Source organism: Lepisma saccharinum, chromosome 4, assembly GCF_977018435.1.
Source record: "Lepisma saccharinum chromosome 4, izLepSacc3.1, whole genome shotgun sequence".
Classification (NCBI taxonomy): Eukaryota; Metazoa; Arthropoda; class Insecta; order Zygentoma; family Lepismatidae; genus Lepisma; species Lepisma saccharinum.
The window spans coordinates 36,217,201-36,232,947 of record NC_139232.1 but is presented as its reverse complement, the minus strand read 5'-3'; the positions used below and the strand labels follow the sequence as shown (position 1 = coordinate 36,232,947).

General features: G+C 35.3%; 1 protein-coding gene across 3 annotated transcripts in view; it reads left to right on the top strand.

The window, feature by feature from the left end:
- The window catches only part of LOC145986419 (ATP-dependent translocase ABCB1-like), a 101,336-nt gene that overhangs the window by 59,353 nt on the left and 26,236 nt on the right, over positions 1 to 15,747 (top strand). For all 3 annotated transcript variants that reach the window (XM_083120411.1, XM_083120410.1, XM_083120413.1), the window contains exons 11-16: positions 7,430 to 7,555; positions 8,498 to 8,704; positions 9,443 to 9,613; positions 11,346 to 11,538; positions 14,330 to 14,451; positions 15,390 to 15,551. In XM_083120411.1, coding sequence (XP_082976537.1) covers positions 7,430 to 7,555; positions 8,498 to 8,704; positions 9,443 to 9,613; positions 11,346 to 11,538; positions 14,330 to 14,451; positions 15,390 to 15,551 — 981 coding nt within the window. The remainder of the gene's footprint in view (positions 1 to 7,429; positions 7,556 to 8,497; positions 8,705 to 9,442; positions 9,614 to 11,345; positions 11,539 to 14,329; positions 14,452 to 15,389; positions 15,552 to 15,747) is intronic.

Here is a 15,747-nt window from a genome sequence, read left to right as displayed (position 1 = left end):
TCGTCCCAGTCAGGTGTGACGTTCACTTTGTCACCTTTTGCGAGGCTCCTATCTCGGAAACGAAGCCTCAGTCGTAAAAATGGAACTTAGACTTTTTGCTTGTTTTCGTGTGAGGAATCACCTCCCAAGCGTTGTAAACGACCTTTAGAAACACCCTGTATATATATAAAGCTGATATATATATATATATCAGCTTTCTTACCAACACAAATAACAATTCTTCTGGTGTGATCTGCAAGTTCCTGTGTTCAATCATAATCAAGGGTGCCCACAGAGGGGGATTATGGCCATCGAAATTTTTGGGGGGATTTTTTTCCCTTTATTAATATAAAATTCAACATTTATATATTTTTCCAAAATATATGTAAAACTTTTACATCTTAAATGCACCATATTTAATCCATTAGATGAAGAAAATAAAGTGTTAAGGGTGTTATCAAAGGGAGGGGGGTGGGAGAAATGTCCATCTCCAAAATATTAGGCCTTATTTTACACGTGGTTCTGGGGGGGGGGGATTCTGAATTAAACATTTGGGGGGACAGTATCCAACTCTAGGTCTTAGATTATGGAGGCTATTTTACTTAGAGAGGGATTGAGCATTAAATTGAGGGGAGTATCCAATTCTTGGGTATTACTATTGTCTTAGACTGTTGCGGAAATTCTTGTGTGGAGACTAAGAATTAATTTTTTGGATGCATCAGTAAGTCTAAAATTGGCTTGGAAATTATGGTGGTAGGATTGAGTATTAAATATAAAGGGGGAGATAGGAAGCTTTTGATAAAGTGTTAAATCTTAGGTTGTCAAGGAATTTCTGTAGTGAAGAGAGAGTTCGAACATTAAACTTTGAAGACTGTGTTTAGCGACGTTTAGACCTCGAACGTGCCAGAAGAGAAGCTCGAAAAGACTAATTAATTATCTGGGGATCCTAAGAAAGTATTGACACCCCATTAAATTAATATTCTTGAAAGCCTCCAAAGAGTGTTGCAGGAATGCATGTTTCTTTGGCGCTATGCTGAGGTGAATGTGAAGTTTTATACTATAGGTGCATTACAAGACATATAAGATATTCTCGATATTCATTAATAACACTTAATGCTTAGTGTTGGTATACTGCTTAATTTAAAGCAGGTGCATCATTTGTAACAAAAATATATCGAATTCGCTTTCTAATTCATGTCACAGAAAAATATTACTTTAACCAGTTAAATTTGCACTGAAGATAAAATCCACGTAATTTTTGTTGTGGGTTATTAAACTAATTATATTTACCCCAAGAAAACGGGGAGGGGCTGAGTTCTTTCAAAGAGGAACCGTATTATATTATCGTTCTGAGCTTTATTTTGTGGGGATAACTATATGGTATAAGTGTGCGAATAATATAATTTGGGGATGACGCATGACATGATTTTGGGAGTTATTGCACCATGGGCCATGGGGGGGATGGGCACCCCTGGTCATAATCATTAGTCAATTAAGGCATTGATTGGAGTTGGAATTGGCATCCTGAAGAGGGATATCTTTCAGTGGTGATAGAGTCTGTAGTTCATAGATTTTCAGTCGAAATTATTTACTGTACTCTAGTAGTTCTTGTATTGCACCATATTGTCATATTGAATTATTCCATAGTGTTAGCTTCTTCCAGGCTGCAATTTGAGCCTAAATAACAAAAGCAAGTTTTTTAACCCTAGAAAGCTAATGTGTATGAAAAGTTTCATTAAGGCTAAAGTATTGTAAAATTTACGAGGGGGTTAAAAAACTATGACAACCAATAGGTTTTTTAAAAAAAATTGAATTTTAATGAACATGACTTGATAGAATACACCTTAACAAACATTTTGGTTACAAAAAAAACTGTTCTAAAGTTCATCAGTGCAGTGCACACAGCATTTCCCTCAATGCTCCCCACAGGTCGGCTTGTTGCAGTGGCAGCAGTACAATGACGTCATCCTCCTCTTTGCCAATGAACAAATTCCGCAGAATATGCATGGCTGGATTTGTGGATTCATTTTTGGTGCTTATAAATAATTTTAATTTTAATTCAATCAAAACATAACCCTCACTAAAAACCTCACAAACTATACACAATAATGAAAAAAAATAAAAGTTCGCAAAAAAAGTTTGCAGTAAAAATCCAGACGGAGAAGGTAACGTGTCGTAAAACGTAAGAGTGCCTTCTGAAAACAACTATACCAGCGGCCGGTTGACAACTGAGTCTGCCATAACCCAACACAAACGGCAATGTGGTGAGCGGAAGAGTCCATTGCCCACCAGTTAAGGGGTGTTCCGTGAAATATGGTCATCTTGGATCGTAGGTTTTATGATACGTTAGCTTCCTAGGGTTAAAGATTAGCATTATATATGTTAACATTTTATGCAATGATCAAAATTTCTAGATAATTTGGCAAAATATTGGGAGGGCCTTGGCTACGCCAATGTGAACTTCTACATGCACAGTTTCTTCTAATACAAAATCTACTAGAAATGGTTTGATTGATTTGGTGTTTTAAGTCCACTTTATGCACAGTAAGATTAATAGGGACTGGACCTACAGTTTAAAGTGGGATCCGAACCACTTTGTGCCTCCACCAGGTATCGAACCCGGGACCCTTTGATTACAAAGCGACGACACTACCAATGCACCTTCTACTAGAAATGGCTAGTTACATTTAGGTAATTATAACATTCAGATTATGCAGAAAATGTTCCTAATTTTATACTGGTTCTTAAATGGATAATAAGGGCCAATATCAGAGGCATTCGGTCATCGGGAGATGCGGCGATGATAAAGGAAAAGTAATAAAAACATTGCATTTTAAATATTTTAGAGAAGTGAAAAAAATAAGTCAGAATATTCTCATATTTGTGTGAAATTAGTCACGTGACACCATGAAACTGCTAGAAATACTTAAGAGATTCGCAAAGTTTTGTGCATCGAAAGGAGAGTCCAGTTCTACCCCCCACGTCCAACCATTCCACTACATTTCCTGTTGAATGCAATGGAAACCAAGGTCTTTCCGCTGCTCTTGAAGGTCTGGTCATCACAAGAGACCCTTTTTTCAGTCCCTATGTTTACAACCACAGCAGGGTTTCTGTGACATCATCAAGATGAAACTTCTCCGAGTGTCTGCTATTCCGAGCATTGTAAACTTACACAGAATGCATGAAAGTAATGGTACATAGAAAAAAATTATAAGTAAGCAAAAGCATAAATTTACCCAGATTAGTGCTGCAAAGAACTGGAAAAAGAGCAGTTCGGGATCCATTGTATTTCCTTCATAGTATTTCTCCTTTCAATTTTTTGGATCCTGTGGTTCAAATATCGATTTTTGGAAAAGAAAAGGTTCTTACTTTACAAAACATGAAGACATTTTTATTGTTTTGAGTAATTCGGATTTTAAATCACGTTTGTAATATGATAGTAAAAAATGTTAGCAACATGAAATTTTGTATTTTCGATAGGATTTTGTTTCCCAATTTCGGAACTTCTCATCGAATGGAAATGTATGGTAAACAAACTCAGAATTTGTCATTTTCTTCAGATAGTGTGGACATGCGCTTACAGCACTGTGTTATCAGTTATTAGAATATGAATCGCATAACATATCGCATGACCTTGGTGTTTACCATGGAGAAATATTGCCCTCTTCCCCTGGTTGAAAGATTTACCATTATCATGACATTTGGCAAGTCTTGCGATGACTACGTAAAAATGTTACGCTTCGCTACTGGCCAGTATAATCATTAATCTTTGCAATTCAACAAGTACAGGGCATTTTAAGTACAAATAATCCACAATACTAGAAATTAAATATACCGGGTGGTCCAAAAGTTCCGGAACGGTCACATATCGTAAGAAAACAACATCGAATCGGAAAACGAAAAAATACGTGTTTAATAAGTGAAAGAAAACTATTCAATCATATCACACTTGATTCCCCACCCCAGCCCCCTGAGAGGGGAGGGGCAACTGTGGAATTTGAAATGGAAACCCCCATTTTGTATTGTAGAATCGGAAAGAGACTTCATTACGAGTCCAACGAGCTATCAACCATCCTCCTAGCTCAATTAGGAACGGAGATATGGCGATTTTAAATTTTCACACAAAAAAATAATAATAATAATAATCATAAAACCCCAAAAAATTTCAAAGGGACGCTTTGCCCCTAATTGAGATAGAGTGAAAGCGATTGCAGATTCTGAATCTGCACGTCAAGACCTTTCAATAGAGTATATGGAAGGGGGTCTACCATATAATTTAAAATTGCCATATCTCCGTTCCTAATTGAGCTAGGAGGATGGTTGATAGCTAATTGGACTCGAAATGAAGTCCTCTTTCCGAATCTACAATAAAAATTGGGGTTTCCATTTAAAATCACAGTTGCCCCCTGCCCCACCCCAGGGGGTGGGGGTGGGGAATCAAGTGTGATATCATTGAATAGCTTTCTTTCACTTATTAAACAAGTATTTTTTCGTTTTCCGATTCGATGTTTATTTCTCACGATATGTGACCATTCCGGGACTTTTGGACCACCCGGTATATACTTGGTGCATACTGGAAGTGGTGATCAACTTTTAATTTCAGACGTAAATGTTCACATAGAGTGAAGCGCTGCATAAGAGAGTTAGAGCCATCTATTGTGACAACATAGACTGGGAGGTGGGGTGAGCGGCACAGTATGTACGTGCAGTAGCAAGTAGCAAGTAATGGCTCCGTTTGACACATCGTTTCACCAGCATGCAGTGATTGAATTCCTGTTTAAGGAAGGTGCATCGCCATCAGATATCCACCGCCGATTGCAGGAAGTGTATGGTGATCAGTGTATGGCTGCCAGTAGCATCAGGCGAAGGATAAAACATTTTAGACATGGAAACACAGACATCAATAATCTCCCTCGCACAGGCTGCCCGAGAACTGACTCGAATGACAGGAACGTGGCTCGCGTCCAGAAAATCATCCAGGGAAACAGGCGTGTTTCAGTTAGGGAACTTTCACACATTGTTGGAGTAGGGCACAGTGCTATCCAGGAGATGATTGGGGAACTTTGTTACCGGAAAGTGTGTTGCAGATGGGTGCCAAGGGATTTGAATGCAGCACAAAAACGAAAGAGAAAAAACGTTTGCACGAAACTTTTGGCGTGGTACCGAGCAGAGGATGGAAGTGAGGGTTTCTTGAAGTGTTTGGTTACTGGAGACGAAACCATTTTCCACCTCTATGAGCCTGAGAGTAAATGTCAAAGCCTGGAGTGGCGACATCAAACATCACCAAGAAAGAAGAAACCGAGGACAGTGTTATCAGCTGCTAAAGTGATGGAAACTGTCTTCTGAGATTCGGAGGATGTTCTTCTCGTGAACTTTCTTACTCCTGGGGAAACAATCAATGCTGCTCACTATGTGCGCACTTTGAGAAAACTTCGTTGTGCTATTCGTGGAAAATGTCCTGGCAGGGATAGGGTTATCCTCCAACATGACAATGCCAAGCTGCACACAGCACAGCAAACGAGGGATGAAGTTGCCAGATTTGGGTAGGAACTCCTTCAACACCCTCCCTACAGTCCAGATCTGGCTCCTGACTTTCAATTGTTTTCTTTTCTGAAAGAACACATACAGGGAAACAGATATGACACCAACAAGGAAGTGAAACTTGCCGTTAGGAGAATTCTCAGAAGTGCCCGAACGGAGTTCTACAACAGAGGAATTTTCAAACTTCCAGAATGTTAGCAAAAATGTGTGGATTTAGATGGTGATCATTAGAGTGCGGATCAATATGCACTAAAAAAAGTGGAAAATATGCATGCATCTATGCACTAAAGGAAAAATATAGGCACAAAAAAAATTCCTCGAGATACATTTATTTTTTAAAGTACTACACACACATAGTGACCATTGAAGGTAAAGACGAAGTAACAACAGCTTCCATGTCAAGTAAGGTTGCAAAATCTTGTATTAAATTGAATTTACTATTTCCAGTTGTTAAACACAATATAACAAAAATCGTTAAGTATTTTTGAATTTATGTCAATTGCAGTGCACTACAACATATCTCTCTAACTTGGTTAGAGTGATTTTTTTCCGTTTATCAGTTAGTATATCCTTGTATGAAGAAAAGGTGCGCTCCACACTACAACTTGTCACTGGGCAATATTTCAATGCAGCTATGTCCTCTTCACTTGTTTTTTGTTTATCAAGTACAGTTTCTATTGTTTGCTGTTTGCAGATCTTGCTAGAATTTCTTAGGTGGATGGCAGTCTTCGTGTGCTGAACTACTTGATATTTTTTGTCACATGGTATCTGAAACAATACAAAATATTTTAATAACTTCTGGATTCACACTGTTGCGGTTCACTAAAAACAGAGAGACCAAGTTAAGTATAGAAAAGAAAAAAATATTATACTTACTTCCTTACAGCATACTCTGCAGAAAATCGCTCCCCCGTCCGTTTGTAAAGTAGGCTCTCCTATAATCCACTGTTTCAGTAAAACAATCTTCGATGATTTTTCCTTCGGCATCTTCACACAATGCAAACTACACTAATTCAACGGAGTATAGACTGATTACGAGCATGGGATAATACCTTTTTCGAGCAAGGCCTCATCTCCAGGAAGCTATTAACTCGCGGCAAGCCGCGGCACCTAGCGACCTGTTGAGTGAGACGAGTCAAGGCAAAATGGATAATAAACCTTTCCCTGCTCCCACAAAAATAGGCAATAATTAGGCTGGAGAGTTCAATGAACTAACCAATCTCTAACTACGAACTGGTACCAATCCAACTAGACTGTTTACGAGCAAAAATCTCCGTTGCCTTATATAGGCCAAGGAAGAAGGGCGGAAAAAGGGGATGCACGTGTTCTCTGTGTCATTGCCAGGTATGCGCGAGGGAGAGGGGGAACGTCTGCCCTGCAGCGCATAAACAGAGGTTTTCGAACACCTGTGCTTGAAAATTTTACTCTCAGAAACACTCCACAGACGAAACGTTAACCAAGTAAACAAATTAATTTTTTAAAAAAAACTATCAATTTAATGATTTTTTTTCACGTAATATGCATTTATATGCGCTTATGCAGTAAATATGCACGAACACCTTAAATATGCATTTATATGCACTTTAAAACCCTCCTACTTCGGTTCGGAATGCTCTGAAACAACTTTAGAACCCGGTTGCATATTAATTAGAGGACCGGAATAAAATATGCAAATATGCAAAATCCGCACTCTAGTGATCATGTTGAAGACTAATAAAGGTATGTACTTTAACAGGGATATATTAGATTCTTTTTTGTAGTTTACTTCCTTCTTGTAACATGTTGATCACAAATTTCAGTACACCCTAAATATATATAACTTTGAAAATAATTTCATGTGCAAATGTTTCTTTTTATAACCAAAAAAAAAAAACCGAGGTAAATTTTTAATTTCTTTTATCATCATCAGATTCTGCAAGGACTCAATCTACAAGTTAAGAGAGGCGAAACAGTTGCCTTGGTTGGAGGGTCTGGATGTGGTAAATCAACTTGCATTCAACTGATACAGAGATTCTACGATCCTCTAGAAGGCAGTGTAAGTCAAAGATTTGTAACTTATGTTGCAATAAAACACTTTTCTAGGTTCCATTTCTTAGTTTTTAGATAGAATTTTCATATCTAGCAATTATTATCATTATACTCGTAAAAATATTCACAAATATAGTGAAAAATCCATTTTCAATCGTATTAATTATCAGAAGAACAGCATTTTTCTTTTCATGTTTAGAAGCTTTGAAGCTTGTGTTTCTGGACTTAACTTAGTCACCTAATAGCCTCATCACCTACCTCCATATCTCTTCCTCCCCTCCAATTATTGCATATTTCCAACATATCACCTGACATTAACTGAACCAACCAACACCTATCAATGACTTTCTAAGTTAATATCTGTTTCCTAACAACAATGTTTATCTGGATACACTATGTTCTAGGAACATAACATGGAACATGTTATGCCGACCACTCAGCCACTCAGTCTGGCATGAATCTTGTCTTCTTTCTTTCCTTCCTGATTCCAGAACAGCAGAACCAGAAAAACTGTAGATCAGTGTTTGAGAAGCAATAATAATAACAACAACAATCATAATTATAATAATAACAATAATCCTGCAAAAAGATAGAATTACATCCATTCTTAAGCACAATCAAGCCTTTACGTTGATAATAATTTAGCAATAAAAATAACGACTCTATTAACATGTGGCTTCTAAGGTCAGGAGAAATTTTATATCTTCTGCTGCTACTACCGTATCCTTATACCTTCAATATCCACGCCCTTCTGGATTCAATTAATCCCATTCCTTTCCTTCCTTTCACTCTCTGTCTTGCATGCATATATTGCACACTAACTTCATTGCCTGTGATATACAAATTAAAGATCTTTTGTAGTGCCATAAATCATGAAGAAACTGAACATTACTACCATTTAGCTCTGTAGAAATATAGCTGTTATTGTTCTATTTGTGTTTCTCCAAAGGTTAAATTAGATGGAAAAGACATAAAAAACCTGAACGTGGCTTCAATGAGAAAACAAATTGGTGTCGTTGGACAAGAACCTGTTTTATTTGGCACAACAATTGCAGAAAATATTCGATATGGAAGGGAAGGAACTGTAAGTGATGAGGAAATCATAGCAGCAGCTAAAGAAGCCAACGCACACGACTTCGTTGTCAAATTGCCTTTGGTAAGTACATCATTAATATGATTGTAACACCTTCTTTAGTACTATTCTATTAATTTTTCTTATCCAGTAGAAAACAGTTATTTTTCCCAGAAAGGTTTATTCTTGGTGACCATTGTTTTGTTTACCTGTTCCTGCTTATTTCTTATATCTATAAAACCATGACAAGCACTGTAGCAGTTGATAGGAAGATGCATATTTCATTTTTGATGAAAACATGCAATGTAAGATTGCACACTATAAAGCTCATTTGAAGTGATTTCAAAACGTGGGAAATTCATTTCTTACTACATGTTGTCATAAAGTTTTCAGTTTATTTTGTACAAAAATATTTTCCTGAGCCTTGATTATTCTTTTGAGTTATGCAAAATTTCAGAGCTGTTAATTCTGTGGCAACATGTAGGATAAAAAATGTAGTTCTTTAGAAACTTTGTGATATTTCATACCTTCTTATGGACTACAGAATGTGAGGATTATAGTTTAATTAAATTTTTATTGAAATTGTGTAATATGCATAAAGTTTCCTATTCAAATTTGAGATATTATTCAGCATAATAGCCAAAAGTACATTTTTATGTTCTAAATTTGAACTGATATTTTTGTTATTTATTTACTACAAACCTGTCTATTTAGTACTAGTGTACAGTATAAGTGATAACCACATTTAAGTTTTCTATAATCTTATTTGTTCTTCAACTAGTTGCAGGAGAATTAATTTAATTATTTTTCACATTCCATTAGGGATATGAAACACTTGTGGGCGAACGTGGTGCTCAGCTGTCTGGAGGGCAAAAGCAGAGAATTGCTATTGCACGGGCCTTGGTCAGAAAACCTGCCATCTTGCTTCTTGATGAAGCTACATCAGCTTTAGACACCAGCAGTGAAGCTAAAGTCCAGAATGCTCTTGACAAGGTAAAAAAAAAAAAGTGTCTTACACATTTACATGTGTTCATTTTTAACACTTCAGAATGTAATCTAATGCCATAAAATGTGTTGTTGTTTGTCAATAAGGCATCAATAACTTCTTACAAAAGTAGCTGTACATTTGCAACAGGTATCAGCCAATTTTGGTAAATTATCCATATCTGTAAGTTGTTAATATTTTTTACTGAACCAATATTTCTACAAATAATAATCTACAACTAAGTGTGCAATTGTATCTTTTGTTAATGTTCTTATGAATATGAAGGTACAATTCGTGAGCCCTGTTTTTGTAAAATTAACTTCTAAATATGAAGTTTGTTTCTCGAAGGCAAATCCCACCAGAAAATACAGTTATATGCATTACTTATAGGAGCTGAATGAAATATCCAGATATTTAATGAAATTTTACCACTTTATATAAGTCCTCTACTAGTATCAGTAAATACAGGGTGTTATGCATAAAGTCGAAATACATTTTTGCAAAAAACATAACAACAGAACAAAATTTTTATCATCCTGTTGAATATGTTCATTACAATGTAGTTTAGTTCAGTTCACTTCAGTGTGAAGACCGTGCATTCCAAAACACTGCTATTAGCATTCCTTTGTTGCACAAAATACATTTTAAAATTGGAGTGATTATTGAAACAACATCCCTAGTGAGTACCACCATGTGGAAAGTTTCATATTGGAAGAATGAGCATTTGCAAGTCCTTCATTGATTGATTGATTTGGTTTACTTTACTTTCCTTTTCTGTCACTATTGGCTAATCGTGAAGATGAGAATGAGTGATGATATGATAAAATTGATGAAAGGACACTCACCCCAGGCTGGGATTCGAAGTTGGGACCCCTGTGCTAACCACTCTACCATGGAGAGCACAAGTCCTTCATAAGTTGGAAGATGAAGACTATGCACCTTGCGAGGCAATGTGCTTTGATCTGCCAGAGGTTGCTGAAACTGTTGTTTTATATTCTGTATTATGTTTTCAACATGTTGGAGTATCTCCACATTTTGGGTTTGCCATCCATGACTACTTAGTAAAGTTCTTCAAAGTTCTTGGTAGAGTGTCAAAACAAATATGGGGTGCTCGGAGGTTGAGCACATTAAGAAGTCAACTTTTGATCTCCGTGTTGAAGTTTCCACATTCAAGTCCTGGTCTGAGAATGTGTGTTCGTTCATCAATTTTATCTAATCGTTAACCATTCTCAATGTTGTGATTAGCCAAAAGTAGCAGAAATGTGATGTAAAATAATAAAAACACCAAAATTGGAAGTATGAATTCACATTCACCAGTCCTAACACAATTGTTTTTTGTTGCTTTTTTTCTTGTTATTAAATCCAAGGTGTGTGCAACTAAAGTTAATAACCTTCAGGACATCAAGAATAACATTAGGGATATGACTTCAATGATTACTTCCGCTATGCTGCAGAATGCGACCAATGCAACAGAGGAATGCTGGCAGCAATTTTGAAATGCAGGGTGGTCACATTGAAATGAACTAAACTAAATTACATGCCAATAAACATATTCAGCAGAATGATAAAGGTTTTGTTCTATTGTTTCACAAAAATGGATCGAGACTTTATAATCAGCCTGTATTTCATATTGATCTATCCCAATAGATTAAAATAAATCATTATTGCTTTTTAAACATTACAAAAATGTGTTATTTTGTCAAATATATCAATATACATTCTGCTTTTTACATTTTGTAGGCCAGTAAGGGAAGAACGACAATCATTGTGGCTCACAGACTATCTACTATTCGAGGAGCTGATAAAATTGTAGTGCTAAATGGAGGAAAGGTTACAGAACAAGGCACACACAATGAGCTGATGAAATTGCAAGGGCATTATTATGATCTGGTTACAGCACAAGTGAGAGCTGAGGATGAGACCATTGTAGGCAGTAAGTTTACATCTGTATCATATATTTCTTGTATATCTGTCTGCTTTTGTCAGCTAGAGGGCAAAAGGTACATTAATGCTCATTCTTACTATTCTAGACATACATATATATAATATATGATCATCGATAGTGGGGAATATGACTAGTTTGTTTCCTTTGTTTCTGATGTCAGTGCTTCTATAGAGATTTATGTTTCCTATACATCATATCCTTTTCATGTACACATGCATAATGGTCATCTAAAAATTATGGAAAACATGTAAATTAATAATTTCTCTCATTTATATTTTGATTATTGCCAACCAATTATTCAGATATTTAAAAGCCTTATCAAATGGATTATAATTTTTTTTAAATTCTGCTTTCAAATTTCAAAGACCTTTCTCAGTAGCATTTGAAATACATGAATTGAAGGGCTCGGGTGTAAAACATGGTAAGTGACATTTTGGTCATTTTGGAGTTACAATGTGCATCGTGTAGTCCATCATAAATGGAGTCGAATTGTACTTGAAGTGTTTTGTTTCGTCAACACATGACACAGCTAGACGTGTTGAAAGTTATTGTATCTACCAGTTGTTTCATGTAAAGTATGGTAAGTAGCAAAGATGGCGGCAAAACGGCTGTTCCTGAATTGCAACGTATCTCAGAAAGTTCACGAGTATTAAGGCAACAACAAGGGTGAGAACGAGTTAGAAAGTGTATATGAATCCCATAATGACCCGGAATATGTACCACCGACTAAGAATGAGGAGAATGAAGAGGTTGCCAATCAAAAATGTGAATAAAACTATGCATGGCCACGTATAATCTATTTCATGTAAAACGTGGTATCTGCTGTAGATACCATTGTTTACATGCGGCAGTGTTCATAATGGCAGTTCCGAATTAAATTTTACTCTTGTACCTGGATGTGAACTGCGATCTAGTAGAGATGCACATACTTTTCTTATACTAGATATAAATAACTGTAGTCACTATTTTAATCCATAAGAGCTAAATATCAGTGAAAACTATTAAAAACTTAAGCCCTATGTACATTTGAAATCATTCTTTACAAACATGTCAAGTTAAAGAAAAATACAACAGAAAGTTACAAGGTCATAATTGTGTCTTCATTGATTTGCTTTATTTTACTTTGTGTCTTGTGTCACATTTGGCTTATTTGCAAAGATGGAGATGAGTGATGATATGATGAAATTGATGAATAAGCACTAAAAAACATTCATGCCCAGGCTGGGATTCAAACCCGGACCCCCTGGCACCGTATCGCGATTTCATAACCACTCCACCACGAGGACAGTAATTGCTATCTTAAAGATAGTTTTTTAAACTAGGGATGGCCTTTCAAAAAAAATGTTTTTCGATTTTCGAAAATTAATTTTTTTGTTTTTTCGAAAAAAGAATAGTTTTTCGTTTATCAAATTTTTTCGTTTCTCTAAAAAGAAAATCCTTCCGAAAAAAAATCGTCTTACGTTTTTCAAAAAGAATTTCGTTTATCGAAAACAATTACGTTTTCAAAAAAAAAATCATTTTCTGAAAAATTACTTTTTTCGAAAAAAAAATTGTTTTCGAAAATTTTTCGTATTTCCACTTTTCATTTTTGAAAAAATTATTTTCAGATTTTCAATTTTTCAAAAAATGAGGCTATCCCTATTTTATGTATAAATTGCTTATTGAATCACAAAACACTAATATTGGCATTGTATGCAATTTGCTTACGTAACACATCTTTGTATCAAGAAGCTTGTGAATCACATTCTGCTTGGCATGCTGAGGTAATAAATAGAGCCTCTGTGCACGTGATGTAGATATGTGAAGCTGAAAAACCTCTCATATATAAACATTTTTTTACAAATATTGATCTCTATATAGATATAAGGAAGTTATTTTTAATCACAAGCATGCAGAACTTATTTCTTTAAATACTAATGTAATAAAACAATGAAATCTACTTTTCTAATGGTGTTAATTTCAGTCATAGACATAGGAAAGCAAAAACTTGTTACGAGTAGCTCTGGTTATTGTTTATTGAATAAAATTATTATTATTAAAGGCTTTCATTTTTGTGTTACAAATTGTTATGGTTGCTGCAAAAAGCTAATGTCAAAATATTATTTTTGAAATGACATCACAAGTTAGCTTTTATAAAGTGGTATCTGATCACTCATTTTGTTAATATCGTTGCATGTAAAGCATGGTAACTACAATTCCTTGAATAACCCTCAAACAAATTGCATGTAGCACCACCAAAAAAAATAGTTCGGATGAAATATCATGTTTGTATGATAGTAAACATACAAGTGAATCATATTTGCTGTAAATAATTTAGATATTTATTTTAATTTGTAAATCTGATTATTTTGAAACATCAACTTTCAATATCTCGAAACCTGCATTTTGTCACTTACCATGTTTTACACCTGAACCCTTCAATTTACTTTCTTGTTGTGCCAGGTTCAGCCAAGGATGGTCTATAATCTTATTCTCATTTTGTTTAACAATTTTTTATATTTTTCTTAATTTTTATTGTTTATTTGAGGCACTCTGTAGCTGTAGAAAAACCCTAATATTTTTTTAAAAATTTTGTAGAATGAGCTTAAGGTAGACCAATTTTTTGATCAAATCTGGCATTTGACAGAATTGCCACATTACCAGTCCTGTGCTGATGCCAATGCACTTCTCAATGCAATATCTGTCTCCTTATAACATTAGCTTATCCCTCTGGTTTACTAAAAGTTGTATTCTTCTTTCATGAATTGATAATTTTTAGTATGATAATTTTTTATCACAGGTAGTGGTGAAGTTCGTCCAAAATTACAACAGATGATGAGTGTCACCAGTATAACAAGTGACCAATCTGCATTTTCAGAAGATGATGATGTAGCACGCACAGCTTTAACAGAGAATGACAAGGTAAAGTTCTTGTTATTGTTATGATTTGCACAGCTAATTTGAGATACAAACTTTAAAAAGATAATTAAAAATACATAATTAATTTGAAAAGAAGTGGAATGCTAAGTCTTCTTCTGTTCTTGTGTTATAACAAGATATGGTCATTTTTAGTTGTTTTCTTTTTAGTGATGTAATCACTTCCTTAGTTAATGGACATAAGTACAATGTGATGGGTTTTGCCTTAGAAAGTGGAACTAGATATTTTCCAAAATGTGTTAAAGAAAGATGTGAATTTTTCTTAAATATTTGTAGGGATACTAACAGAATAGAAGAGTTGTGGAAAGAAAAGCCACAGACAGTTTAGCTCATAACCTGATTGATTGAGTGACTTGCTTTATTTTACTTTGCTTCTTGTGCCACTTTTGGCTAATTTGCAAATATGAGGATGAGTGATGATATGATGAAATTGACGAAGTGACACTCACAAACATCCATGCCCAAGCCAGGATTCGAACCCGGGACCCCTCTCTTCGTAGCATGATGTTCTAACCACTCTGGCACGGGAGCTGGCTGCTCATATACTGAAATGTCATTATACCAGGGATAGGTCAGATTCAGCAGCTGATCCAGAAAAGTTTCAAGGGAGGGGCCCAAAATAATAAAAAACTTTCACCTGATAGATCCTCGATAGTAAAAAAACATAAATAATATTTATTACTTCATTTTATTTTAGTTAATAATAAACTATTATATTAAATATTACATGTAATATATTTGAAATTTTATTTGCATTGCTATTTGGTATTTTCTTGTCTGTCTATCTCTTGTAAGTAAATACTGATGTATCTCTTCCCAAATTTTAAATAATATGTAACTGGTCATAATAACTCACAAACAGAGCATGAAATCTGCACTTGAAGTGGAACGTCTCTAATACATTTTCACATTTATTTCTTCAGCTTGCTAATGACTCATCTGAGGATGAAAAATCTGTATCTATGATGCGTATTTTATCATACAACAAACCAGAACGGGTCTATATTCTAGTAGGCGTAATTTCAGCTTTATTAATGGGTTGCAGCACACCAGCATTTGCTGTTATATTTGGTGATATTTTAGGGGTAAGTATTGATATTTTTGCTATTCAGTCATAAAATGTAAAATAAATTACAACTAGATCAAAGCTATATTCTCAGTACAGCTCAACTAATACTAATATATCAGTATTGGAAGGTATTGCTTCGAATTTAAGCACCAATCTTGGTAGATATATTTCCAGGGGTGGTGTGCCCAAGAGGGGGTTGGTGGGGGTCATAA